Source organism: Topomyia yanbarensis, chromosome 2, assembly GCF_030247195.1.
Source record: "Topomyia yanbarensis strain Yona2022 chromosome 2, ASM3024719v1, whole genome shotgun sequence".
Classification (NCBI taxonomy): Eukaryota; Metazoa; Arthropoda; class Insecta; order Diptera; family Culicidae; genus Topomyia; species Topomyia yanbarensis.
Genome location: NC_080671.1, coordinates 162,368,846 through 162,395,681, shown reverse-complemented (window position 1 = coordinate 162,395,681; position 26,836 = coordinate 162,368,846). Strand labels below are relative to the sequence as shown.

Below are 26,836 nucleotides of genomic sequence, written 5' to 3'. Positions count from 1 at the left end.
GAGTCCGTGGCGAAAACGGAACATTTTGGCAATGCTCCGAAAACAACGGCCGTTTAGACTACTGAGGATGTTGCAAATATGCACCAGTTTGGCATTTTTAGAGCAGCCAAAAGATCCAGCCATCAAAAATATATCCAGTTGGCGGTTTTATTTTCTTAAGGAGTTTTTGAATAGGATCTCTATCTAAATTCCTATTGGTGATTCTACGTTGAAACCGCTCGCAGATAGCGCTGGAAGGAAAGTGTTGCTGATTTTATTCTGTTCTGTCATAGTGCATATATTTTCTGTAAACATTGGTAAACAATGACTTTTAAACACCAAATTACCGATCAATTTGTTGATAATTGTTTATGATAATGAAGGAAAACCATCATTTTATAAGATGATAAGTAAACATCTTGCGAAAAGAGTGTAAAACATAGTGGTTTCTAATATTATTCGCAGAGCTATATGCGCGCTGTTTCGAAATGTAATTTGTTGAGCACCGTAGCCGCCGCAACAGCATTTCCCGTTCGTCCTAAGTTAAGCTAAACCTTCATGAGATGGTGTAAATTCATGAAACTCTCCAGATCAGGCGAGGAAAGAATATATCCGGCTAATAGGAAAGAGTCAGCTTTGTATCATGCACAGCCGATCCTTCTCTCCGATAGTCTTCACTGAATCTCCTACGTAGTTCAAAATATGAAGGAGTTTGACATTGGTACTGATTGGGTCTCGGTTTCGAGTTGGAACTTTATTTATGGAACGATTTTTCATAACCACAATAATACCCCAATTACATTTCGAAGAAATGTATGAGTGAAATAGTTGCAAATGGCTGTAATTTCAGAATAATTGCAAATAAAACTAAATTTCTTACTCGTTTCATTCATATTTTGGCAGTGGTAAGCTTTTTCCGAGAAGATAATGAAGATTTTGTTGTAAGCTACGACTCACTTACGGGTGAAAAAAAGCAAACTATCACTTTGCCAGTACATGAGCTGAATCATAGGTGTCGCATGACTAATTTTGGCTTTGCCGCAAATCGCCAATACTTTTATAAGGAGACAATAATGTGAAATGAATGTTATTTTATGTTTTTTTTTTTGAATTCAGAAATAATTCAATTGACAGTATTTTTCACTCTGGCGCGATTTTTTACGTACGTATTTTTTACTCATTTTGTTGTAACAGTTCTGCGAAAAATAATGGGTAAAACATACCCTAATAAAAAATATTATACACGAACTTTAACCCATATAGTCCAACGATTCCACATATTGTTAGGATGATACCCTGAACAGGTCGTTAGGCTCTTGAATGATAAGACGTTTATTAGGGTACCTACTAGGGTGGGGCATTGTTATATGGAAAAACTTAATCATAACCTAAACAACCGAGCACAGCACTTTTTTGGTTTCATTTGGGGTCCCAAACAACTGTGCAAAATTTGGGGTCGATTGGATTTGACCCGGCGTAGCGCATTGCGTTTGAAATTTGTATGGAAATTAGTATGGGAAAACCTACTTTTTTGCATTTTCAATTTTACAGACTACAATTCTTCCTGCAGTATACCAACAATTAGACAGAAGTGGTCGGTGTTAAGTCAGACCGGACTAAGTCGCAAAACATCAAAAAATGAGATAATGACAATACTGGATAAAGAATTTCTTCAGCTACATTCAACTTTTACCAGACTTGAAATATGTAACCATAAACAAGAATTATGGCAAAAAATAATTTCCAATTATAACGTAGAGGATGCTGGAATTCAAACTTTAAACTCGTTTTTCTCGAAATCAATATTTTGTCACTTAGTCCGGTCTGACTTAACACCGACCAAGTGTAGTCCAGAATATGCTGAACAACTTTGCCGAAGGATGCATGGTGCTAGAATGTCTCTACAAGAAGTTATAGCTGTACCAAGTTCGATAGATCGAATTAATTGCCAAAAATCATTTGTTTTGCCAACACTACGGGTGTACCAATGATATTTCATATAGCATACCAAAATAACATCATATACATTAGATTTACCACATTGGTATGTTTGGATGAATTATTCAAAAACCTTAGCTCAATTTCATGGGCGTAGGTAGCTTCGCAATAGGGTGTAGTGAGGGGAGAGGGAAGGGGGAGGCTTCAACATATAGAAATTCTAACTGAAATCTTATCGAGTTGAAATGTTCAGATGAATTATTTTAAAACATTAGCACAATGTCCTATGCATAATAGTAACGATGAAACGAAACATACTGTATCTCTCTGCATTGACTTTATATCAATGGAAGTAAAGTTGCAGACTAAATCAACTGATGTCGAGTTGATATGTCAGATTATATTTCGTTTAATACGCACTATGATTTGATAGGATACTCTTTTCGATGTTGTTCGATCACCTGAATTAAAAATTTTGCTGTTGAACTGGGGCTCTTAGGGATTGTATAAATGTTGTAAAATAATTCATCTGAACATTCCAACTCGATAAGATTTCAGTTATTTCAGTTCAAATTTCCATATTTAAAAGTCTCCCCCCCCCCTCTCCCCTCACTACGCCCTATTGCTAAACTACCTATGCCCATGAATATACTATATCAGTCTACTTTCACTCTTGCTCCGAAAATTAAAGACATCTTTTTAGTGATATTCATTATATTTAATGTTTGTACGCTAAATGTTAAGTTAATTTCTATTCGAGACGACTTCAAATCATAACATCAAACCAAATATTTACAAACTTATATTTGATCGAAACCATTTTCCTCTATTCGAGCAAGAGGCCAATTGACTTATTTGACGTCTAGGACAACAACACAGTTGCAATGTGTATAGACAACATACATATAACGCTATGTTTTCAATTCGCCATCTGATTTAACCTATTTGGCAAAAAAAACTACCCGATTTAACATCAATCTCGCACCAACACAACTCCACATAGATTAGTCAATAGGGCCTTTTGCAAAATTACCTGAGTTATACACTTTTTACATGAAATAGAGTCGTTATGGTTACTTATTGTATACTAATTTTGAATGTGCGTGTAAACTTCATCTGTCGATGCTGTGAGTGGAAAAAAAATTGCAACTCACATTTTGCTTCGTATATTCTGCATTTTCTTTCGAAATAATACATTTTCAATCCCTCGTTTAGAAATAAAAAGCAGGCGATATAATTGCTCTGAAGGTTTTGTGATAAAACTAATAGAAACCTCTCGTACCTGTGCTTTACGGAGAGAGTGGTGGTAGTGGTATAATGAATGTTGCTGATCCATGGAGTAGCAGTAGTGATTTTCCTAATCAAATCCAGCAGCAGCAAGAAGGTGAAGCAGAATACAGACGTCTGCAATTTGAAGACGACTTTGAAGCTGTGAGCATCGCGGAAGTCGATAACGGTCACAATTCTCGGCAGCCGCGGGATAATCGACTGCCTGATTCCGATAACTACTTGGCTGTATTAGGTAACTATTATTTTTTTCCTTGTGCTTCCATTTTATGATCATCTGAGAGCAAGTTTGCTATTGTGACCTTTTACTTTTAAATAGGATGTAAATCCTAGCAATAGTAATTGTACACGACTATAAATTTATCAGCAATAAGGTTGACCTCACGGGATTATTTTTGGTCTTATCATTTACAGAGCGAAAGTTGAAAAGGTTGAAAACAAGCCCAACAGTGTTACAACAGTTAGTTGAGAGAAGGGAAGTTTGTATGCAATACCTGCTCAACGACACAGACAGATCATCTTATTGCGCTGACTTAGAGCTAAACGAACCGATCAACAACTACGAGCTACTGCGTTTCATTAAACCTGAACAGGCTCAGTCTGTAGCTGAACGAGTGAATTTGATAAAGTACGATCATCTAGAACCGGAACGAGCCGAAAAAGATTTGGATACTGGTAACAAGGAGGGTGAGGAAAGTGGTACCGAAAGCTCAACCAGTCGTTAGTAATTAGCGCAGGTAAGTGTATTGGACATCATTCATTAATTAGTGTTAGATTAGCATCGAGAATAAACGTTGTATCATCGTTTAATTTATGATGCACATGATCACATCATTTATTGCGATGAATCGGCACGAACGGTATTCAGTGCTGGTTTAGTCACGATTTTTTTGCTGCGCTGAGATCCTGTTTCCTATCCGTTTATTCGTAGAAAATGACCAGCACAAAAATTAACCTTGACCAGATCGCGTACTTTCTGATCACCGGTGCATCTAGGGGCATAGGTCAACGGATGGCCATCGAAACGACGCGCAAGTTTAAACCCGGTTCGATCGTTGTTCTGTTGGCACGTTCAGCTTCCGGATTAGAATCCACCAGGGAACAGATCTTGTACGCAAATCCCCACATCAGCGTCGTTACAAGCTCAGTTGACTTGAACAATGCTCCAAAGCAGTTACTGGAAGATATAATTGAAAAGTCACTGGCCAAGACTCCCGTCGCCAACTTTGAGCTAGCAGCAATCATTCACAATGTGGGCACGATTGGTAATGTTGAACGTAAGGCAATCGATATGAGTGATCGCCAAGAATGGGAGGAGTATTTCGCTACCAACTTATTTACGGTGGCAGTTTTGAATAGTTGCTTCCTGAATAAGTTTCAGGAGTGTTCTAAAAAGTTGGTTGTTAATGTGACATCGAAAGCATGTGCTGTACCATTCAAAAGTATGGGGTTTTATTGTGCCGGTAAAGCGGCCCGCGAAATGTATTTCAAAGTACTGGCGGATGAGGAAAGCGATCTGATAGTACTGAACTACTCTCCCGGTCCCGTGGACACTGACATGACGGTGGATATTCAAGGTCGTTCCAATGCAGAGGAAATTCGAAATTATTTTCAAGGACTTCGTGAAACAACCACGATGCTCACAACTCAGCAGACAACTGACAAGTTTCTGTGCATCTTGGAGGCTGGCCAGTTCAAGTCTGGTGACCACGTCGACTTTTATGATTGAAACATTCCGTTATAATTTTAGTATATATAGATATATACTACTCATTACATATAATTATATCAAATAAACATGTATTGTTATAGCTTAAAGCAAGTAATACGTGTTTCGTTTCCTTCTTGTCGTTCCAGATCAATCAAAAACTATCCGAAGCCCTCTAGCCTATCCAGTCAGCATACATCATGAGCTCTACCTTCGGTAAAACATTTCTTTTTCTCACAAACCTGGCTTGGAAAAGTCGGGTGACTCTCCCAGTTCTCATTACGGTCGGTTTTATGATCCTGAACTTCCGTTGGGAGTTGGAGATAAATATTCACGCTGAGCGTATAGCCATTCAAGGCGTTGACGATGGAAGGGGTGGTCGGGGAGCAGGTGGTGTGGCTGCCATTGACTATCTAGAAGAATCGTGGGAGACACTTGACAGCGACTATGACGACGAAGAAACCGATTACGAGGAAACAGATGATGATGATGACGATGATGTAGAGGGCGATGGTGATACGACAGAAGAAATTGAGAGAATAACATTAATGAATTGCTAGAAAATTTGAAAATGTTTGTTTTCGTTAATTTCTAAATAACCGATTTCAATGAGATTATGAACTATGAATGCACTCCTTTGGTTCCAAAAAAAAATCCAATCTGCAATGTGAGCATCAGACTTTTAGGTGCATGCAATACATAACGGAGTGGGTATTTGGACAACAGTGAGGCTGGTCAACTCCTACTCGACAGTTTCCACGAGGTCACACGCGTGTCGGTTTGGTAAGGCCGAACTGGTGTCGACAGCGGTCGTGTGATATACTTTTAATGCCAACATCATTAGAATTTCGGTTAAAAATCGGCAGACAGCCTTGGTTGCTTATTAGAATAGAAAGTCTATCTACCGCGGGGTTGTTTCATTTTCGTTTCAGATACCTAGTAGGAAACTGCTACATACAAAGGTACATGGATAAACCCATTCTTTTAACACGGAAATCGGTTGTGGTTGTATACCATTCCCCAGAATGTCATTTCCCAGAAAGCCAATCCCCAAAATTTCATCCCCCAGAATGTACCGTTCCCCAGAAAAATATTGCCAACAATGTATCATTCTCTAAAAAGCCATTATCCAGAATGCTCCATTCCCCAGAAAGTCATAACCCAGAATGCCCCATTCCCCAAAAAAGTTAATGTTCTTAATCATTTTTGTGGTGAAGCCTATGGTCTGCGCATTGCCTAATTCAAGGAACAGATGCGGTATAAATCTGCTGACATGCCGCCGAATGTGGCTGCCTCTCGCAAGCAAGCCTGCTATCCACTCGTATAACTGGTTTACTCGATCATAGGGACTGGTTCCTTCTTTCAATCATGAGCAGTTTTTTAATTTTATATGCCAAATAACTCTTGCACGCAAATTTGTGATATTTTCGTCTGAACGATTTATTCAAACATAGGTGTTAATTCCTTCTTTTGAATATTCCTTGAATCTATATTAAAATCGAAATGAATGCTCATTTTGACAAACGGTTTGGTGTGTTTTAGAGCATTTCTCGACAAACATGACAGCACAGTTCATAGCATTTAATGAAAGAGAAAACTTTTCTCTTTTGTTTACTACCAACATCTGTTGTTGGAGAGTAACGGTTTGTCCAGAATTTCCGCTAAAAGTGACAGTTGGCTTTAATCATATGTTTGTCGAGATTTATCTTTCTCTTGCATTGGAAACCCAGTAAAGTTCAGCCGGAACTGAACTGGAATTCTGGCTGGTTCCAGTTCGCATTCCGGCTCCAGTGACACAACCGATTCTAACTAGAATCGGTTGTGTCACTGGAGCCGGAATGCGAACTGGAACCAGCCGGAATTCCAGTTCATTTCCGGCTGAGCTTAACTGGGAATGCGCAAATGTACGTGGCTTGAATATTTGTTTTTCCCACGTTTATTTTGTCGCATCTTCGCGTTGGCTAGACATGACGTTGCCTCGTGTTCGTTATTTCTATTTCCATCTGTTCGTTCTAATCTCTGCAAGAGACTAGGCTTCGATGGATTATTGAACTGATCGGCATAGTACGCCCTTAGCCTCGAGTAGCCAAAAGCCATTCGATATGCACTGGTCGATAGCGTCATGGAGTTGAGCTCGAACAAACCAAGACCCAGGTTCAGGAAGGCGCTATATTGGGCGCATTACATTGAGTATTTTCCCGACAGCATCGACAGGTCGGATGGAAGCATTCTCCGCTTGGTTCAGAACCAGAACAACAATTTCTGCACAAAAAGAAGCACATTCCCCAAAAGAGTAGAGCCTCGATTCGCGGTGGATGAGGTTTCAGTAAACCTGAGAAACTCCCTGCACAATCGGCTTAACAACGTGTTTAAGAACGCCAGAATGTGCCAGTTGTAGGGAGCTCCGATCTTCAACGAACGCGGTGCATCTGCAAACCTGAACGAGCTTCTGTTTTCCAGGCTAGGAGCGGCCCACAGCAGCGTCTGTTCCTCATGTTAGAGGCGGCTGATTATCGTCCGAGTGCTAGTGTGGGACTCTAAGCAAAACTGTGCACAAACAGCGTCTGTTCTGGTATCCAGCGGCTGAACGTGAAATACTCTCCCCGGAGCTATATCCAAGATGGCAGCCCCATCACGGTGTGATAGGGAACTTTAGGCTAACCACCTACTGTTTCCGAAATTCAAAAACCGTTATAGAAACCGAAAAAGAAAGATTTCAAACTAATTTAACGGACTTTTAGCATGAAACAACGGACACGAATTGGAACTTGGAATGTATTAACCCTAGCCCAGCAGGGTAAATTGGCACAACTTATCAATGAGGCATGCCGCATGAAGCTTGAGATCCTAGGACTGAGCGAAGTCCGTTGGCCGAACTTTGGAGAACACAGATTGCCGTCGGGTCAAATTCTGCTATACTCTGGTCTACGAGGTGAACACGCTCCTCGTCACCGTGGAGTTGGTTTCCTGCTCAGTGAGCACGCCTACACTGCGCTAATGAAGCTTTCGCCACGATCTGCAATGTCGTAGACCCGCTTATTTCCACACACCTGGCTACGTCCTTACAAGCGTTTTTATGTTGATAATAGTCCAATCATCTACTTATTGAAAACGCTCGGAACCGAAACAGTTTTCATAGATGACGGAGAAAACAAAAGGCGAATCAAATGTATATAAACATATATTGGAAGTCAATATAATCAAAATAACATGGAAAAATCTCACCGGGAACTCCGTGGTGCCTACACGACTTCCGAACTGCCGTCTGGGTTTCACACCAGCACGCAGAAACAGTCCCAAAAGCCGGCAGATCAAACATCAACTAATAGTCTCTTGTTGGCATCACGTGGGTAACTATCTTCCCGGGAACGCTGCGTCTAATGATTCACTGATGATTCACTATCAGAATTACGGCACCGAGAGTGAAAAAAACTGTTTTTTTTTCTATCAAAATACACTGCAGAAAACTGACAGCGAAAAAAGCGCTCTACTCTAGACGAGAGCTCGCCTACTTCTCCTTGATGTGCGTAACAAGCGTAGCGCCGATATAGCGTCCGACCACCATCTCCTAATCGGCGAGATTCGGCTGCGTATTGCAAGGAGTCATCGACAGGAGGAGAAGATCGGGCGTCGGTTTAACACACATCATCTGGAAGATGCTGCGGTAAGAAGGTCCGTCGTCGAGAAGCTGGAGAACCATGCTGCAGATAATCCGGAAGATGGAAGCGTAGAAGATCAATGGACGGCCATCAAGAACGCCTTCATCGCCACCGGCGAGAATAATCTGGGTGAGTTACGTACCCAGAGAAAACAGTGGACTACAGATGACACCTGGAAGAAGATAGAGGAACGAAGGGACGCCAACGCCGCGATTGAGCGAGCTAAAACACGAGGAGCCAAAGCCGCAGCCCGTCAGCGCTATTCGGCTCTAGAGAAGGAAGTGAAACGCTCATGTATACGGGACAAAAGAGCGTGGGCAGACTCCCTAGCTGACGAAGGTGAGAAAGCCGCAAACACTGGCGACATCCGTCTCCTCTACGATACCTCACGCCGCCTTACTGGGACAAAGATTAATGCTACGATGCCCGTAAAAGACACGTCTGGACAGTTGTTAACCGACCGCGCTGACCAGCTGAAACGCTGATTCGAACACTTTGAAACCCTTTTTCAAGTGTCGGCCACGCCACTAACAACTCGGCATGATCCGCCAAGAGTTCGACGTATTACCCGCGTCAACACCACAGCTCCATCATTGCAAGAGATAGAAGCAGCCATCCGGAGCATGAAATCGAACAGAGCCACAGGGGTCGATCGCATATCAGCAGAGATGCTCAAAGCTGACCCCGTAGTATCTGCACAACTGTTGCATCAATTATTCTACAATATCTGGGACACCGTGACTTTTCCGGCCGACTGGATGCAAGGCGTCTTAGTGAAGGTACCCAAAAAGGGTGACCTGACTGTATGCGATAATTGGCGGGGCATCATGTTACTGTGTATCGTTCTCAATGTTCTCTGCCAAGTGATCCTGAACCGGATACAGGAGAAGATTGACGCAAGTCTCCGACGGCAGCAAGCAATATTCTGTGCAGGAAGATCCTGTGCGGACCGTATTGTCACGCTCCGTATCATCCCGGAGCAAGTCAATGAATTCCAACTATCTCTACTTAGTGTTCATCGACTACAAAGCTTTCGACCTTCTCAATCACGAAAATATGTGGGGAGCCCTGAGACGCAAGGGAGTCCCTGAGAAAATCATCGGTCTAATTTAAGCACAGTACGAGGCATTTTCGTGCAGAATATTGCACGATGGTGTCCTGTTTGACCCCATCCGAGTCGTGGCTGGTGTTAGGCAAGGATGTATTCTATCACCGCTACTGTTCCTCAACATAATCGACGAGATCCTGGTAGGAGCGATTGACCGTGAACCAAATCGTGGGTTGCTGTGGCAACCTATTACTATGGAGCATCTGAATGACTTCGAATTGGCTGATGACTTTGCTCTCCTAGCACAACGGCGCTCTGACATGCAGAGTAAGCTTGATGATCTTGCCGATCGCTCCCCAGCGGCAGGTCTCAAAATCAACGTCAATAAGACCAAATCGTTGGATATAAACACGGTCAACCCTTCCAGCGTTACGGTAGCTGGGCAAGCAGTGGAGAATGTCGAAAACTTCCAATATCTTGGAAGCCAAATGGCATGATGACACACCAAAATCCGAATATTCTACTCGAACGTGAAATCTGTACTACTATATGACAGTGAAACCTGGTGCGTATCAGTGGAGAACACGCAACGGCTGCAGGTTTTCATCAATAGATGCCTACGGTACATAACTCGTGCATGGTGGCCTCACAACTGGATCTCTAATGTTGAGCTCCATCGTCGATGTCACCAGAAGCCGATAGCGACAGAATTTCGGGAACCAAAGTGGAGGTGGGTCGGCCACACTGTGCGCAGGGGCAGAAAAGAAATCTGCAACCAAGCGTTAGACTGAAACCCAGCAGTACATCGCAGCAGAGGCAGACCCAGAGGCTCATGGCGGCGCAGCCTCAACAAGGAAATAAAAGAAGTCGACGAAAGTTTGACCTGGCAGCAGGTCAAGGCGATGGCGGGCAATCGCCCAGGATGGCGATCTTTCACAACGGCCCTTTGCACCACCAGGGGTGCGCAGGAATAAAAGTAAGTAAGTTTGTAAGCTTCCTGAGCCATTTTACGAGCCATACGCTGGAAGAGCAGCCTGCGGATTAGTAGCTCCGTCGACTTTTACTTGCGGCGAATTTCTGGCAGGGGGCTTCCACCAGTGGCTGGTTGTCGTTGCCAATTGTTTGCGGGGAGCTTTCCCTCTGCTGGATTATTTGCTACGGGTAGTGCTGATGCTGGCAGTACAACGGTGAGAAAAATCGGACAACCGTAACTTTTATCTTTAATTTTCGTGCCATGTGCCTTTTCAATCCGTTCGGTTACTGTTACTATTATTAGCATAACCAAAACGAATGTTTTTCCCCACCATCCGCTATTGTAGTCCTTCGAAGAGATGCTCTGTTCGCTTCAAGCTGCTCATTACGAATGATAATAGAAACAAGTTAATACTTGTGATCCTATATTGAAAGGTAAGTCGTTAGTCATGACAAAAGAATAAAATTTAAGAAAAAATTTAAAATACACAATCTCCGCACACAGTTTTATTCAACTTTTTAAGCATGGCATGTTTAGCATGTATCGAATTCCCTAATAATAAATGAGCAGTATTATGCAAAAACAATTTCCCATTTACACGCCAAACTAATAAATTATGAGATCAGCCTACCTTCACAATAATATTAAGTACTTTTCTAGCCAAACAAATAAATAATGAGCATAATCAGCTTGTAAAAGCAAATAAACTACATCTCCGTACAGGGCAACAATGTAAGATAAAACTCTTGTGCATTCGTGGACAGTTATATACACATGCATTAAATAACTTTACATCTAGACGAGACTCTCAGTTGGGGGTAAAACCGACATTGGCGAGGGTGGAAGTGATGATGGTAGATTACATCCAACCTGGCGGATCACTTTGCCGGCTATTTTACTGCCGTATCTAATACAGTCCAAGAGCGTAGGAGAATCGCCATTCATGTATTTGTACAGGAATCCAGCAACAAACGAATCTCCGGCACCTAAAACAGGATTGTTTGATTAGTTTTTATAAATATATTCAATAGAAGTCGACTCACCAGTCGTATCAATGACCGCTTTTTGCGGAATGACCGGGACCTGATGTGTTTCTGCGTAGAATGTACTACCATTACCATGATAGAAACGTACACAACGGCTGGCATCTGTCGATACGATTATCTTCTCCCGATTGAGTTTAAGATATTTTCGTATCAAATATTTGGTTAGTTCATCAACGCTATCGCACTGATAAATTTCCGCAAGAGCAACAAACTCTGTTAAATTTCCAAATACCAAATCCGATTGTTCCACCAAATACTTCATCTCTTTGGTAAAGTTCTGCAAAATGTAGGTGGCATTCAGGTTTGTAACGAACAGGTTTGCCGTTCCCTTGCAATATTTCTCGTAGATGTATTTGCAAATGTTAAACTTCTCCGGAATGAAATATCCCTCAACGTAGAACACTCGAACGTCTTCATCTATATCGTCGTGAACTGCTGAATTGCAGCTGCCAATCTTGCTCTGACACCAACGGGACGTAACAAATTCTTTTTTGAAGTGCAGTGAAGCGCCAATGTTTGCATTGAGGCTGCGCTTGTCACCGCTTATCAGACATATACAGGTACCAGTTGAATGCTCCGGAAGTGTTTGTATGCTGAAAATGAAGAAATAACACTGAATTTAATCTGATCTAACAATTTAGATAATATATTAGATGCAATGATGATTTTAAGTTTGCACTCTTATGTGTAATGATACACTGAGGATTTTGCACGTTTGAAAATCGTACAAATACACATTGATTTACCAATACCATGAGTTTTTCTTGAAAATATCTTCGAAATATGAATGGTAATTTTTGGGCTATTAATATACTTTTCATACAATTTCATATAAAAATATTACTATTGAAATATAAAAATCTTTCTTTTTATACCAACAACTTCTCCTTTTCTCCTTTGAACTCTCCTTTAACTTTGAATTTCATTATACTCGTCTTTGGATTGCATACTTCTCTCGTATCAAGTTTATATCACGAAGTTAATGTCGTTATCATGGAAAACATGACCGCTATGAAATTGTTTGAAATCTGAACGTGGATTAGTTAACAATTTCCGGTTAATTATATTCTTGAGTGCCGAATCCACAGTGTACTCACAATAACAGATTCAATATTAGATTTATATTCCTGTTGTTACAATAACAGCCAAAGAGCAAACGTTACACAAATAATAAAACACTTACCATGTGTTGAGTGAACTGTCCTTCAAAATTTGCATCAATATCTCGCCATTCTCATCTGCTCCAACAGCTCCACAGAACATTACATTCTTCTCGCCTAGGGCGCGCAGTATTCGGCACGTGTTCAACGCCGACCCTCCAGGGTTATATTTGGGAGTTCCGCACCTAGAACGCAATATACAAAACTCTAAACTGTATGCACATAATCACATGCTGTTTACTCATTGAAGCAACTTACTGTCTACGTACTACTAGCATCAGCAGTGCTAACTGCTATTTACAACTGATTTGCTATTAAGCTAGTGCAGGTAGGTATATTAGTCGACGAAAAGAAAGAGCGCAGCGATTTTATATCGACCCATCATACTTACGTTTCCACGGCGACATTCACCAAACGGGCCAGTTTGTCTGCTGGAATTTCCCGCTGGTCATCCTCCTTCAGGTCAAAGTCATGGAGAATTTTCCCTTCGCGAAGATCGACGCTAATGTCCAGAAGCACGTTTCCGAAGGCCACCAGCCTGGGGCAACGATCGCTTTAGAACATGATTGTGAATAATTACAATTGTTCATTAGTATTTTATTTTCGTATAGTTACATACCAGCTGATGATAGTTGAGTCGTTGATCATACTATTGCCCTGCATTAATGCTATATCAAAATGCAAATACGTTAATTCGTATTTGGCTGTATGGTATCTAGTTACACAACACAATATTGCAATCAAATCGTCAACATTTCCAGGATCCTGCCACCAATTATGAGCTTATAATCTATCAATACAGAGGCTTCGCGTATTAATTGTATAAATACTACAAATACTAGCAATTCAAAATAAAGAGGCGGCAGCACACAACATACTGAAGTGCAAATGAATTACTCACATCAATAATACTCGCGATTTTACCAAGAAAACCCGAGAGTTTCATCACTTCAAGGACGTAGCCGTCAAAAACTGTCGTTGATGATATCATGACGGGTGAAACAAACTACCAAAAAATCTACGCACGTTTACTAGCCGTTACCAAATTTAGAGTAGAAGCAAAGATGATAAAGTACAAGATATTCCACCAGCGATGCCACATGTTTTTGTGAAATGTCTGTATCAGAATAATTAAAATGTCTGTAAAAGTCTGTAGATGGTTGTGTAAATCCTATTTACACTAGGTTATCACTTTAAACGTAGCTTGAAATTAGACAACTATTGTGAAGGAATCGCTCGAATTCGGATACAATAGACCTTTCTCGTCCGACCTAACCCCCTTTTTTCTTATTTTTATTCAAAAGACTACACATTTTTAAGAATATTTCCGCTGAAATGAGACTTTTTAGAGCTATCGAGATTTTTTAATGAATTTTTTAAATTTAAAAAATGCAAGAATGTTGAGTATTTTTTTCACTTTTGCAAGAATGGTGGGACTCAAAATATGTGTTTGGGCAGCACTGTTTTGTATATTTTTGCTTGACTTCCTGGCAACGCGGCAAATGAAGTGGTGAGTCGCGGTGCAAAGTTCATTGGTTATGTAAACAAACTAAAGTGAACCTCTCGGTGGAGAACGTTGCATGGTAATGTTTAACCTCACTTTTTTGACAGTTCAAAGAGATTGTTTACATGATCTTGGTATTTTTGTTGATTCGATCATAGTATGAGAAACTTGGTTTGGTTCGCTGCCAAATGTTAACACTTTCCCAACAAGGTCGCTCAGCTGTATTTTTAATTGATGTCGGCATCATACATTGTTCCGTTAAATTTAACATTTTTACTTTTCTTGTACATGATTCATTGAAGAAGCAAGGAATTTCTAGCCAAACATTTGAAAAAGGCCTACTGCCAAATGCAAACAAATCGAATTTTGATGTTCTCTATTAAAATTCTGGGACAGAACCTGTGGATAGATGTTTTCTTTTTCTTTTTTCTGTTCATTTTATCTCTTTTCTTGCATAGCCACTCTTTCTTCCTCACATATTTTAAATGGACTGGCTACATTCGACAGTCCCCCCTGACTGCATTTGACGGTTCCCTTTGGCTGCATTTGACAGCTCCCCCTGGCTACAATTGACATTAAGTTTTTTCGTATCCACACGTTCCGTCCCAGTTAAAAACTATCTATCTGGCCATGTACATAAACATAACGCAACAATGGATTATGAAGAATTTTGATAATGATTTTATAACAAATTATAAAAGAGCCCGGCTGATATAAAAGTCCTAACTAGCAATACACTTATTATAAAATGATTATAAAGGATTATTGTAACTGATTCCAAAAGGATTATAAAGGCAGTGAAATACGTACTCAATGAATTAAGGGGTGTGTCTGATGTAAACAATATGCGCAATCAAACTAAATAAAACAGTATTCAATTTTTTTAAATAGAATTATAATGAATTCGACCAAAACTTCTTTTGCCTTTTTCTCATTTTCAAATGTTTGGGTAGAATTTAGATTATTTTATCGTTGTTGCGATCAATTTCGTTTGGTTTGTTTTGTTCACAATGTTAGTCGCAGAGCATTTTGGTGATCTATGGCAATTGATGACCTTTACACCCCATACTAGGTCCGCTCCTGTTGCAGCTGTTTCGCCCTGTCCGGCACCGAGTCAACCGATAGTCCAACCTGCGCAGCACTCGTCTGTCGCTATGTCAATGGCAGGGACTTGGAATAAAGGCCAAAATTTCAGCTACGGTTGGTGGTGTTGCTGCAATCGGTTTGCCTTCGGCCACGTTGGACATTCGGCTAACGGGAATATTCAGCGATTCCGATACGCTCCGGTATCGGACGAAGCTAACACTCCGACAGGACGAAGGTTTCAACGAGGGGCTCAGGCATAAGTAGCAGAGTTCTTGCACTTCCTGCTTATCGAGTGAACAATTCCGACGAAACCACTGCCGCTCTCGCCAAGTTTGATCACCGTAATAAGTGCAACGTCAGCGGTATAGTGCCAGGATTAGTCGAGAACAGTGCCAGGACTGACTTGCCAAGAGCTACAAGATTAAATAGCAATGCGTTTTTAAAGTGACCATAGTATAACGTAGAGGCTTTACCAAGATGATTTATTCAGCAGAATAAGATAGCAAAATTACCCAAAACATAAGACCTGGCTGCCGAAGTGAATCCACACACATCATCACCTACAGATGCAAGCAATATTGGAACGCAGCGAAATTCCTCACAATGAATTGATCTCGTTAGGTGAAATTCTAGGAAGTACAATTTTCATAGCACAATTTAGTGGACCGAAATTGTAGTCCTCAGTCGAGAGAGAGAGACTGATAGAGTAGCAGCAGCTAGGAATTTTCTTTCGAAAGCTAGCAGCGATTTCGCGTATCCTGCGCTAAGTAGAGAGCGTTAAGACAGATCTCCGAAACATGTCAAGTGCTATCAGATGAGAAAAAACGTCGCATCTATGACCAGTACGACAAGGACGGTCTGCTGACCAACGGTTCCGTCCGGTACCACCATAACACACGGCACCGGCGACATATATATATTCACAACATACTAATTACTTATCCTTCCGAAAAAGTAAATAAATTGACTATGCAATTTATCATTCGCTGCCTAGTTATTTCCTGCCAATTTGAACACGACAGCAGTTGCAGAAAGCTTTATTGCGGTGCAAAAATGATGGCAACTCGGGATATAATATAAATTTACATATAATTTCTCCTCCCTGCTCTGCATTCTTATCACTCCTATCAAATCCTTCTTACTCCTTATCGTCAGTGCCGAACACTGTTTTGCATTTGCCGGCTAAATCAACGACAATGCGATAATCGTCAATCGACGAAACTTTTGCTGAAATGGAACTTGAACACGAATAATAAATAATTGTTCCATTCGAAAGCGATAACCTTGTTGTCCTCATGTTTGCAGTTATCATACGCTGGTAGGCATTCTGACCAATGGAAACGTTTTTCGGTATGGGTATTGAACGATCATTTCAACAACTTATCATCGACCGAATTCGTTACCTATAAAGTTCAGGTAAACTTCACCACCTAAAAATGAGTAATAAATCGGATCATCTTGTTAGGACTTAACCCACGAGCAAAACAAATGTGTACAAATCCTTATCCATCATCCAGAAAGCAATCGTTTTATAGCCCAATGCTTGATCTTACGATTCAGCATATGCCACCGGGTTTTGCATCGAGCGCCGATTGGTCAATGTATGAACCAGGGGTGACATTACGCATCTCGAAACGAAAGGTTTATTGTATTCAAGCTTGTGTGAAAAGGTCGATTCGAATTGGTTGCATAATGTGGCACCAGGTTCCCATTGTTCGAATCCTCATCCCTCTTGAGTTGATAGTCTTTCAAAGAGCATCGAAAGTATTCAAGTAATGTAAATTTTAAAAGTCCATGTAAACAAGTCTTAGGTAAACAAGCACACTGATCTGTCAGAAAAGTGAGGTTATACATTTTCATGCAATGCTCCATGTTTTTGACAGGTATATGAATGAATCATTTCAGCATCAGTGATGCCAGGTCTATTCAAACAATAGTCTGCAGTGAAAATATAAAAGTCTGCAGATTGCTACAAAAATCTTCAATAAATTTGACATAGAAATGTAGTATGTATATATTTTAAATGATCGAAAATGTTGAAGACTTGTGTATAAATTGGCTGGCATAGGCTTTGTTCTGCTAAATATTTGTAATCTGCTAAACATCTGCAGTGAAAATGCAAAATCTGCAGATTTACTAATATATATGCGGATCTGGCATCCTTTTAATATTCCCCACAGGAAATTCATCCAAATGGTGTAAAAATGCGGGGAAACAAGGCAAGATATGTATTCAGAATATGGGGTTAAATGAGCAGCTTGCACTATTTTTGATTTTTTCAATAGTTAGAGGTACCAAATCATCGCGGCAATCGGCAGTAACGAATTGGGGATAAATAAGGAAGCATGCTATCATATAAAATTTTTTGTCGAGAAAGGTCTATTGTTCTAGTGCAATTTTGTTAAACACTGTTACTCTTTTAAAAGTCTGTAGATTTCTGATTATGTCTGTAGGAGACCATCAGAAGTCTGTAAAATACAGAAATATCTGTAAATCTGGCATCGCTGGATATTCCACTGTCAAATTCCACGAACAAACATTCGACAACATCATTTTTGGTGATTCCAACACCATCTTTTGAGTTCTCATTCAACCAGCAGAACGCACTTGTATTAGTTTCTTTAAGCGTGCAATTGCGCGAGCATGTCAGATGCTTTCGGAAGTGTGGTTCTTTTCTCACCATAATGAGAGTGAGAAGAATGGTAAATGGAATGAAACGATCAATCCATTTACACTCTTGATCGCGGCTAAATTCGGGTAGCACCTATGAGGCTTGCGTTTGTGAGAATCGTATTCTAATAAACGATATCTTGAATATTATATTCATGTAATGTTGAGTGCAGAAATTACGATTTTCAAATACTACTACTTTTTTTGGTAAATATATTGTACTAATGATTTTTGTTTGTTTCTATCATTCATAAAATCTTCGAGCATATCGGTAATAGTGAACATTTCTAAAGGAAATTAAATCCAAAATAGGCCAAGGCTATTAAAGTGCTACAGATTTTATGTAAAAAAAAAATAATGCGCACACCGGACGACTGACTTTTTTGACATTAAAAATGTCTTACTCCACTATCTGGGGCTAGGTGTCATTCTAAAATCTAAACTATCTCCCATGTAACGAAACTATGTAAGGTTTGCACGCTTATAACTCCGATATTACTAGATGGATTTCAATCATTCATATACCAACCGATTAAGAAACACCTAACTTAAATATTGGTAATAATTTAATATCTCCCCAATAAAAGTAGACTTTTGGAAATTGGTAAAATTAAAAAGTTCACGAAAAACGGGAAAATTACCATTCGTGAGGCAGATTTCTCAGACACAGCCGTCTGAAAAGGGCAGCTTAGTTGCTCAATGAAACACGAAAAGTCATAAATAGAAGCAACGCACGTCCGTTTAAATCAGTTGTTGCTCTTATCCCATACGAGCAACATCGTCTCCGGGCGATGCAATAAGCGCTATCGATTTTCGGTAACGTTGGCATTTGCACACACTCGCACCTAAGTGACTAAACCATATACGGTTAGTTTATAAATAGAGGTGACGCGTACCCGTTTGAATCAGTTTTTGTTCTTATGTCGAACGGGTAAGATCATGGCTGCAGCGTCTGGGCACTACAATAAGCGGTAGACGCTATGCATTTTCGGCAGCGGTGGCCGTATGCGGATTTTTTGGGTACCAGCACGGTGTCACAGAATGATTTGCAAAGTGGGTGGGCGGGGTGGTTTGGATTTAATTCAATACGGTGTGTGCTGCTTAAGAGTGTTGCGTTTGAAAAAAATATATTTATTTTTATGCATGCGTGTGCGTTGTAACTTGTTAATCCATGTTTACGGCGCTTTGTTGCTGCGTAGGGTAAAGAGCCTATGGTTTTCATGTTTCATATTTCGGTTATATGTTTTTTATCAGTAAGGCATCTGACAACGTGTTTCTGTAGTTATTGCACAGTTCAGCAGCGTGGTGTTTTATATATTTATATTTTATTTTTTTATGCGGATTTTTTATGCGGTTTTCATTAACGCGTTTTTTTAAATTTACGCGGTTTTCATTTACGCGGCCTGTATCCCCTGCGTGAAAAATCTGAGTGTAATTGCATCGGAAACAATCACATTCCCAGCAGAACTTTTTGTTTTCTAATTTCAAACACTTTTGTTTCGTACTGCACACAACGGAAAATTTTAAAACAGAACTTACCGTCCCAGCAGCAGTTTAAGCGGGTGTTCTTTTTCGATTCAAATTCAAGCCATGTCTTAGGCGTTACTGGACTTAAATTTGTTTTCCCAGCTTATCCAGTCCGAATATCTGTCCTACCCTATGTATTTAAAACACAGTTCTAATTGCGTTTTAAAGCATACAACAAATAGAACGGTTGGGTATACTAATTTAAATTTTAAAATAAATCTGTTTTAAATTATGAAACATCGCTGTACTGAAGATATAATTATGTCAGTCCTATTACCACATAAAACACCTATATAACATAAAACGCTGCAGAAATGGTTTAATAATACAATGTTTACACTACAGAGTTATAACACGTTTTAATAATTAGCAACAAGAAAAGTGTCACCAAGATAGCATAAAAACCCATTTTAACGGGTAGTGCGAACGTTGCATAACAATGTAATTTATCAAATAATTTCATTTTTTCCACCACTAATCGATCAAGAAATACTTAAACTTAGGTTCATAATTACATTATTGAAAATTTAAATGGAAAATGAAATTTCATATTTCATGGAGAATCTGTATATTTCCGTTGGCGGGCGTGGGCTTCCTCATCACAGCTCTCAATATGGAACTTTTCTTTTGAATATACTTTCTGGACAGACCAGCCTATTTTTACTAGATGGATCAGCCAAATAATGCCAATCACCTAGTGAGATACTTGATTAATTAATAGATTACCGTTAAAAGACCTTTAATAAATTATGTTTTGATGGGGAGGGTATATAGCAAATTGTAACATATGAAAACAGGCGAGTGAACAAGAACGTGAGTCGATATGTGTGATAGATAAAATTCATTTGCACGCTCTTGAAAAAAGCTACATTTTTAATGTCACCGTGGTAGTGTCCTGTACACAACCCTTTAATTTTTTCTATCGATCTCTCAAATCTGTAGTGGCAGCCACAGGATGAAAACGAGAACCGAAAAGTACTTTTCAAACAGACACTTTCAGTATACTTTTTCCAATTGCTACCCGCCATTCTTTACCGCTTCAGAAGGATGTGCTCCTTTCTCTTTGATGATTTCGTTTTATCTGCCCTTCTTTTCGCTCTCATGTTTGTGCGAGCAGAACGATATTCTCAAACGTGTGCATTGAAGCGAAGAACAGAGAAAAGACAGTGCGCGCGCATTGCGATACTCTGTAGTAGTGTGAGTGTGCGAAATGGGCATATGATTAGTTCTATGTGAACTCGTTCGATGGCGTTACTGAACTGAAGACTGAATTTTGTCAAAGTGACCCAGTAAAGCTCAGCCGGAAATGAACTGGAATTCTGGCTGGTTCCAGTTCGTATTCCGGCTCCAGTGACACAACCGATTCTAACTAGAATCGGTTGTGTCACTGAAGCCGGAATACGAACTGGAGCCAGCCAGAATTCCGGTTCATTTCCGGCTGAGCTTAACTGGGGAACAGGGTCTGGTAGAAGCCTACCCAGAATGAACTAATACCCAGTAAAGTTCAGCCGGAAATGAACCGGAGTTCTGACTGGGTCCAGCTCGCATTCCGGCTCCAGTGACACAACAGATTCTAACTAGAATCGGTTGTATCACAGGAGTCCCGGTCAGCGTAGCAAGCAGAAAGTTAGCAAAAGTTGAGCAAAGCGAAATTGATGCTGGCAGAGTTTCTGCGAGCATTTTGCGCGATTTGTGCGAGAAATCTGGCAACCAATTCGCTCAAATGCAACAACAGTTTCTGACAGAAGCGGTTAAACCAACCGATGCTGCACACTTTTATCCAGAATCCAGTCAGAAATGTACGCCCAAGATCTCTGCACGCTTCCTGCCACATCTTTGTCAGATGTTTTGTTCGATTCGCGCTAAATTCTACCAGGTAGGAATAGCCAGGATCTTTGCACAGTTTATGTCCGAGTTATGCCAGGATTTTGCTCGGTTCCTGTCAAAATTTGCCAGAAAATGCGAGCGAAACCGAGTTCGCCCTAGCTCAACTAACCCGACAGGATACACGCAGAAATCTGACAGGGCTGCCAAACCAAGACATACAGAAATCTAGCAGTGCGGTCTCTGCCAGAAAATTTGCTCACATGGTTCATTCCTCCAATATCTACAACGGAAAAACAATGTAAATCGATGTTTTTGATATCAGAATGTATAGGAAAAATCAATTTCTTCACTGTTACATTCCTTAACGACCCCCCTTTTTCCTTGTAAAAATCTGGTTTACAATGAAATTGGATGTAGAAACAACAAATGTAACAATAAAAAATGCTGTAATACGGTTGTGCATTTCTATTCAAGTGGAACCAGCCGGAATTCCGATTCATTTCCGGTTGAGCTTAACTGTAGAATGCTGATAAGCTTAACTATAGAATGCTGATAAGTTTATGTGAGTAGATATTGAATCCGAAAGTATTATTTCAACGCTTTTTCTTGAAAAGAGCGATACCAGCAGTGACATCATTCAATGAAAATCAACAGTGAATATTGTGTTTTTTGCATTTTAGATTGCATGATTCAGTGATCGAAACTCAAAGCTTCATAAAGCATTTAAAATTATTAAATTAAATTTTGTTTTTGCCATATAAAAAAATGATAGCATCGTCCTTTCGGCGATTGTTTACTTTATCGGTTACACCACAGATAACAGATGTTTAGGCTAGAACAAAATTTCTTCAAAAACCTGTGTAAACTTTCAAATTGATAAACGTTGGAAATCCGTGTTTCACTATTGCCATCTCCGCAACTGTTTGCTACACGTGTTTGACAGCTCCACTCTAACTGCATTGTATCGATCACTGCGCCGTCTACAAACGTTTGCCAAACGTCTGATTTATTGGGAATTTCAGTAGCAGGTATTTACACACGATTTAAATCGAGCCTAAACGTCTGTTAACTGTGGTTACACGTATCACCATTGAAGTATCGCCCTCACGCTTTTAAACTATAACTTCCATTTTACACCATCGATTTTGTCCGGATTTATTCAATAGTGATCATTGTTACTATTTACAGCTGGTATCAGCTTAATAATCGTTAAAAAAATACGAAAACAGTTTCGCCCAGTTTAGCAAAAAAGTATTAACAACTTTACAATTTGGCGGCATACGCCTTACCCTTCCACAGTCGCGCTGGTGCACGCTGCTCTGAAAAGCTAGCGAATCGTCTTTGGGCACTCGAGGCTGCTTGTTGAGTGGGCCATATACATGCATATACTAATGAAATTAATTTAATAATTAAATTAATTTAATAGAGTAGAACAAGTAGAAACCTATTAGTTGTAGCTTTGTGATAATCGTAGTTTTTCGTACTAGTGTACAACGGTTATGTGCTAGTCGTACGTCTATCTATGTCTGTATTCGTCTGAGTATTTGTGACAGTTGGGTCAGGGAATGGATGCAGAACTGACGTATATGATAGAATAGTGACTAATACTTCTGGTGATCAATCTGAGCATTTGGTTCTATTCATTCGGGAAAGTCGGGTTGGATAAATTAGGGTTAAATAAATTTACCGACGCACGTCAGTCATTCATTCCCGGCCAGCATAGAATGATGAAAGTCTAACAGCATGCAATTGTCGTTAATGATAAATATACAACATTTGCTGCATTTAGACGAGTTTGATTGCATGTTACATGTGTTTTTCTATTCTACTTCATTAGTATGTTTCTTTTGTACATCTATTAGTTTGCTTTTCCATTCTTTATGTATACCAAAATAGTATTGTTCAATTTATACACTTCTAATCAAGCTCTTTGCATCTTTTTTTCTTTATTCGGCATGTTTTGATTCCTTTTATTGGTGTATCTCTACTATACGCTATCTATACTCATATAGGTACAAACACTCGTTGGCTTCGCGATAACACAAACCTGGCCACAAACGCGGCCATGCAATTGCAATAATCCACACGTCCGCGATTTCGCCTACATGAAAACACCCCGGTAGTTAAGTAAACGTGGCATCTTTAAACTTCCAAACGCGGTCTCAAACATTAACCCACCACTCGCGCGATCATGAAACGGTCACGTCCGAAAGTTTTACCAGTCTGGACTAATGCCTTCAGTTGAACCAATCAAAAAAGTGACGCTCATATTCGCTAAACAACACGTTCCATGGTGACATGACCTGGAACTCAAGTTTCTCCAGGGGAACGGGGGATGGTAGGGAAACGGACTACCATCTGTTCCGATTCAGATTCACGGTCCGCGCGCGATCAAACAAGAATATACACGCGAAGTTACATACACGTGACAAACACGTTAATATACAAATGCTTGAGCCCTTCGCGACCATCCCCGGCACCTACACCCGCGATCTCGTAAACATGATGGCATCCCGGTGATAAAGTGAATGTCTCAGCTCCTATAAATTTTCAAACGCGGTCTCAAGCGTGAACCTAAAAACTGCCGCACTTGCACTATCATGAATCGGTCACTTCCGGATGTTTCTATCCTTGATATAAGCAGACTAGGTCCATGCCTTCAATTGGATCAATTAAAAAAAAGAAAGCTCTCGTATCCACTGGACATCACGTTACATGGCGACATGACCGAGGACTCTAGTGATATGGGGTAACTTACTCCCTGTTAGAATGTGAATTGTACACCAAAAACTAACTATCAGAATGAAGGTCCGCTTGACCATCCAAGAACGCACGCGTATATAGGAAATGCCACGGTTAAAAAATCCAGTCTTGTACACGCGAAGTCACATGAACGCGAGCACACGTGACAAACACGTTAACGTACGAACGCTTAAGCCCTTCGCGATTAACAACGTATACCTACGTTCGCGATCGCGCAAACTTAATAACACCCCGGTAGTAAGGAGAACGTTTTAGCATTCACGAAGTTTCAAACGCTGTCTCAAACACGAACCTACAAACATCCCTTTTTTCGCGCTCATGAATCGGTCACGTCCGGAAACCATTACTCTCTGTCCTAATAACTTAGGTCCATACATTCAGTAGGCCCAATCAAAAAATAAAGCACATATCCACCAGACAATACATTCCATGGCGACATCACCGGGCACTCTAGTGATATGGAAGATCTCACACTCTTTTAGCATCTTAGCAGTACACCAAAAAATAAAGTATTAGACTCACGGTCCGCGCGCGATTATCCAAGAACACACGCGAATATGCGAAAGGCACACGGTTATAAAATAGAATTTATACACGCGAAGTTACATACACGTTAGCAGACGCGACATACACGCGATCAAACACGTTAACTACAAATGGTCGAGCTCTTCGCGATGATACACGCGATTGCGAGTCCCTACGCCCGCACATACCTGAACCGTACAATGAATATCACATTCAGAATCACGGCCCGCTACAATTAGCCTAATGCAGTGTTTTAGTGGGCGACATTGCCTGTCTCGTCTGCAAATTGTAGTATGTGATTCTGACAGGGAGCCCTTCCGAGAACCTAGCTCTACAGCTCCAGTAGGACAACTCTCGAAAAAAATCTATTTTTAAATTTCTTAACGGATCTTCCTCCTTGATTCACCGCTGGTTTCAAGCGATGTAGCACCTCAATCTGTATGTACTATGTGCAAATCGTACTGAATATGTAATATACATTTCCACCATTGTATTGAACATAATGAGCCATGGAATCGTAGTTTGGACAAATGAGAAAGGCACAATTGCACCATTAGGTGGATTAAAACAGGGTTTTCTTTATTCGGAGTGTAATTTTTCCTTTTATTACTAAATCTTAAATTAGATTCATACTAACGCTCAGTAACACAATCAATTGCATATCTCATTTACACTCACAATCTTATTCAAATCGTACAAGCGTTCGTGGCGTTCGCGATAATACAAACCTGGTCATAAATGCGAACATGCAACTGCAATATTCCACACATACATTACGACGGTTTTTACTTGTCAAGACGAATTGGGTTGTTTAATTTGCCTCCTTGGTGAGCCAAGAAACGATAACACTTTTATATGGGACCTTGGCGTATTTAATTTGTATTTGGTTTGAGTTTGTATCTATCGTTGTAAATGCTATCAGAAATCTTAACATGCAAGCTGATTTGCTTTAATGCTCTCCGCGTGTCTTTATTTTCCATACTATCGTCTTTGTCTATCCTAGTACTAAATTTTTGGCTGCGTTTTGGCATTGCAGCTGTCAAATCGCATTGTCAACATTAGAAATGAATGTGCATTTGGTCTAGTTCATTTGCGTCGATTGACTCATGTTCTCACCCCCAGGTTCTCACTGGAGAGATAATTATAGCATATTTCAAAGTGCTCAGTGAGGAATATGACCAACAAGTATAGAAACAAGGTGATGGCCTTATGAAAGCATTCCTTTTACGAATATACATGAGGAATAATATTTTAGAAAGAAATTCATTATATTATAACTATAGTGTGACCAAATGAGCTAAGGGCAAATTAAAGACACGTTGAATATATATGGTGTACTTTGGTACTTTGATCTGACCTGCATTTTTAATTAAAACGAATGTATTCGGTATATCTTATGTGGGATTGTTTTACATTAGAGTTGGCTGAATTAAATTTAATTTTTAAATTAAAAAATCAGAAAAGAATAATAAGGGTTTAGAAATGATATAAGTGTACTCGTAAGGACACCCGCTATCAATTCATATGAAAAACTGACACAATTTTTCCAAATTAAAGATCCCTATAGTGGAACACTGATTTCAAACGATTATTAATTTGAAAGCTTACACAGGTTTTTGAGTAACCTTCGCTTTAGCAAGAATGGCTATCTGTGGTTATGCTTTGCTGGTACGGTAGTGCTTGTGTGTTAGCGGACATTCGTTCAAATATTTACACAAGTATTTGCTCAAAGATGGATGTCTTTTCTCTCTGATTTAAAGGTTGTACGTGAAACAAAAAAAACAAACATTCATCAAAAGGGAGACATTGATACAATTCATACAGCAAAAAAGATAATATTATATTTTTGATTTAATAATTTTGGAAACGATATGCAATTTTGTGTTCCGATCAATGGCGCATTCATATACTAAGATGTTGATATACATAACAGTTTTTAAATATAAAGTCAACCCCGAAAGTAACCAGTTTTAATTGTGTCACAACCAGCTATTAGTATTTTCATAGGTTTGCATAAAACATTTTCGATAAACTGCTATACCTTTATTATATTGTCTTGTTATGGCCTCGCAACATAATCTCTCTGCATGCAACGACCGGAGAGATTGCTGGAGAGATCCTCTGCAAAGTGGTCGT

At 39.9% G+C, this 26,836-nt stretch overlaps 3 protein-coding genes across 4 annotated transcripts; 2 read left to right on the top strand and 1 right to left on the bottom strand.

The window, feature by feature from the left end:
* Nucleotides 1–3,010: 3,010 nt before the first annotated feature.
* Nucleotides 3,011–5,026, top strand: LOC131681949 (sepiapterin reductase). The gene is made up of 3 exons (XM_058963059.1): nucleotides 3,011–3,439; nucleotides 3,619–3,941; nucleotides 4,136–5,026. Exon 3 carries the CDS (start codon nucleotides 4,139–4,141, stop codon nucleotides 4,931–4,933), a length of 795 nt encoding a protein of 264 aa, XP_058819042.1. The 5' UTR covers nucleotides 3,011–3,439; nucleotides 3,619–3,941; nucleotides 4,136–4,138; the 3' UTR covers nucleotides 4,934–5,026.
* Nucleotides 3,235–3,929, top strand: LOC131679868 (uncharacterized). The gene is made up of 2 exons (XM_058960618.1): nucleotides 3,235–3,439; nucleotides 3,619–3,929. The coding sequence occupies exons 1-2, from the start codon at nucleotides 3,235–3,237 to the stop codon at nucleotides 3,927–3,929; spliced, it is 516 nt and encodes a 171-aa protein (XP_058816601.1).
* A 6,043-nt stretch (nucleotides 5,027–11,069) lies between the features above and the next one.
* On the bottom strand, nucleotides 11,070–13,796 carry LOC131681947 (adenosine kinase). 2 transcript variants are annotated; one of them, XM_058963058.1, is made up of 6 exons: nucleotides 13,700–13,796; nucleotides 13,418–13,588; nucleotides 13,190–13,351; nucleotides 12,822–12,983; nucleotides 11,636–12,231; nucleotides 11,070–11,578 (listed from the first exon to the last, which is right to left on the bottom strand). In XM_058963058.1, the coding sequence occupies exons 2-6, from the start codon at nucleotides 13,459–13,461 to the stop codon at nucleotides 11,388–11,390; spliced, it is 1,155 nt and encodes a 384-aa protein (XP_058819041.1). In that variant the 5' UTR covers nucleotides 13,462–13,588; nucleotides 13,700–13,796; the 3' UTR covers nucleotides 11,070–11,387. The 2 variants fall into 2 exon arrangements, with proteins under 2 accessions (XP_058819041.1, XP_058819040.1); XM_058963057.1 differs by having other exon boundaries at nucleotides 13,418–13,782.
* Between the last annotated feature and the right edge of the window lie 13,040 nt (nucleotides 13,797–26,836).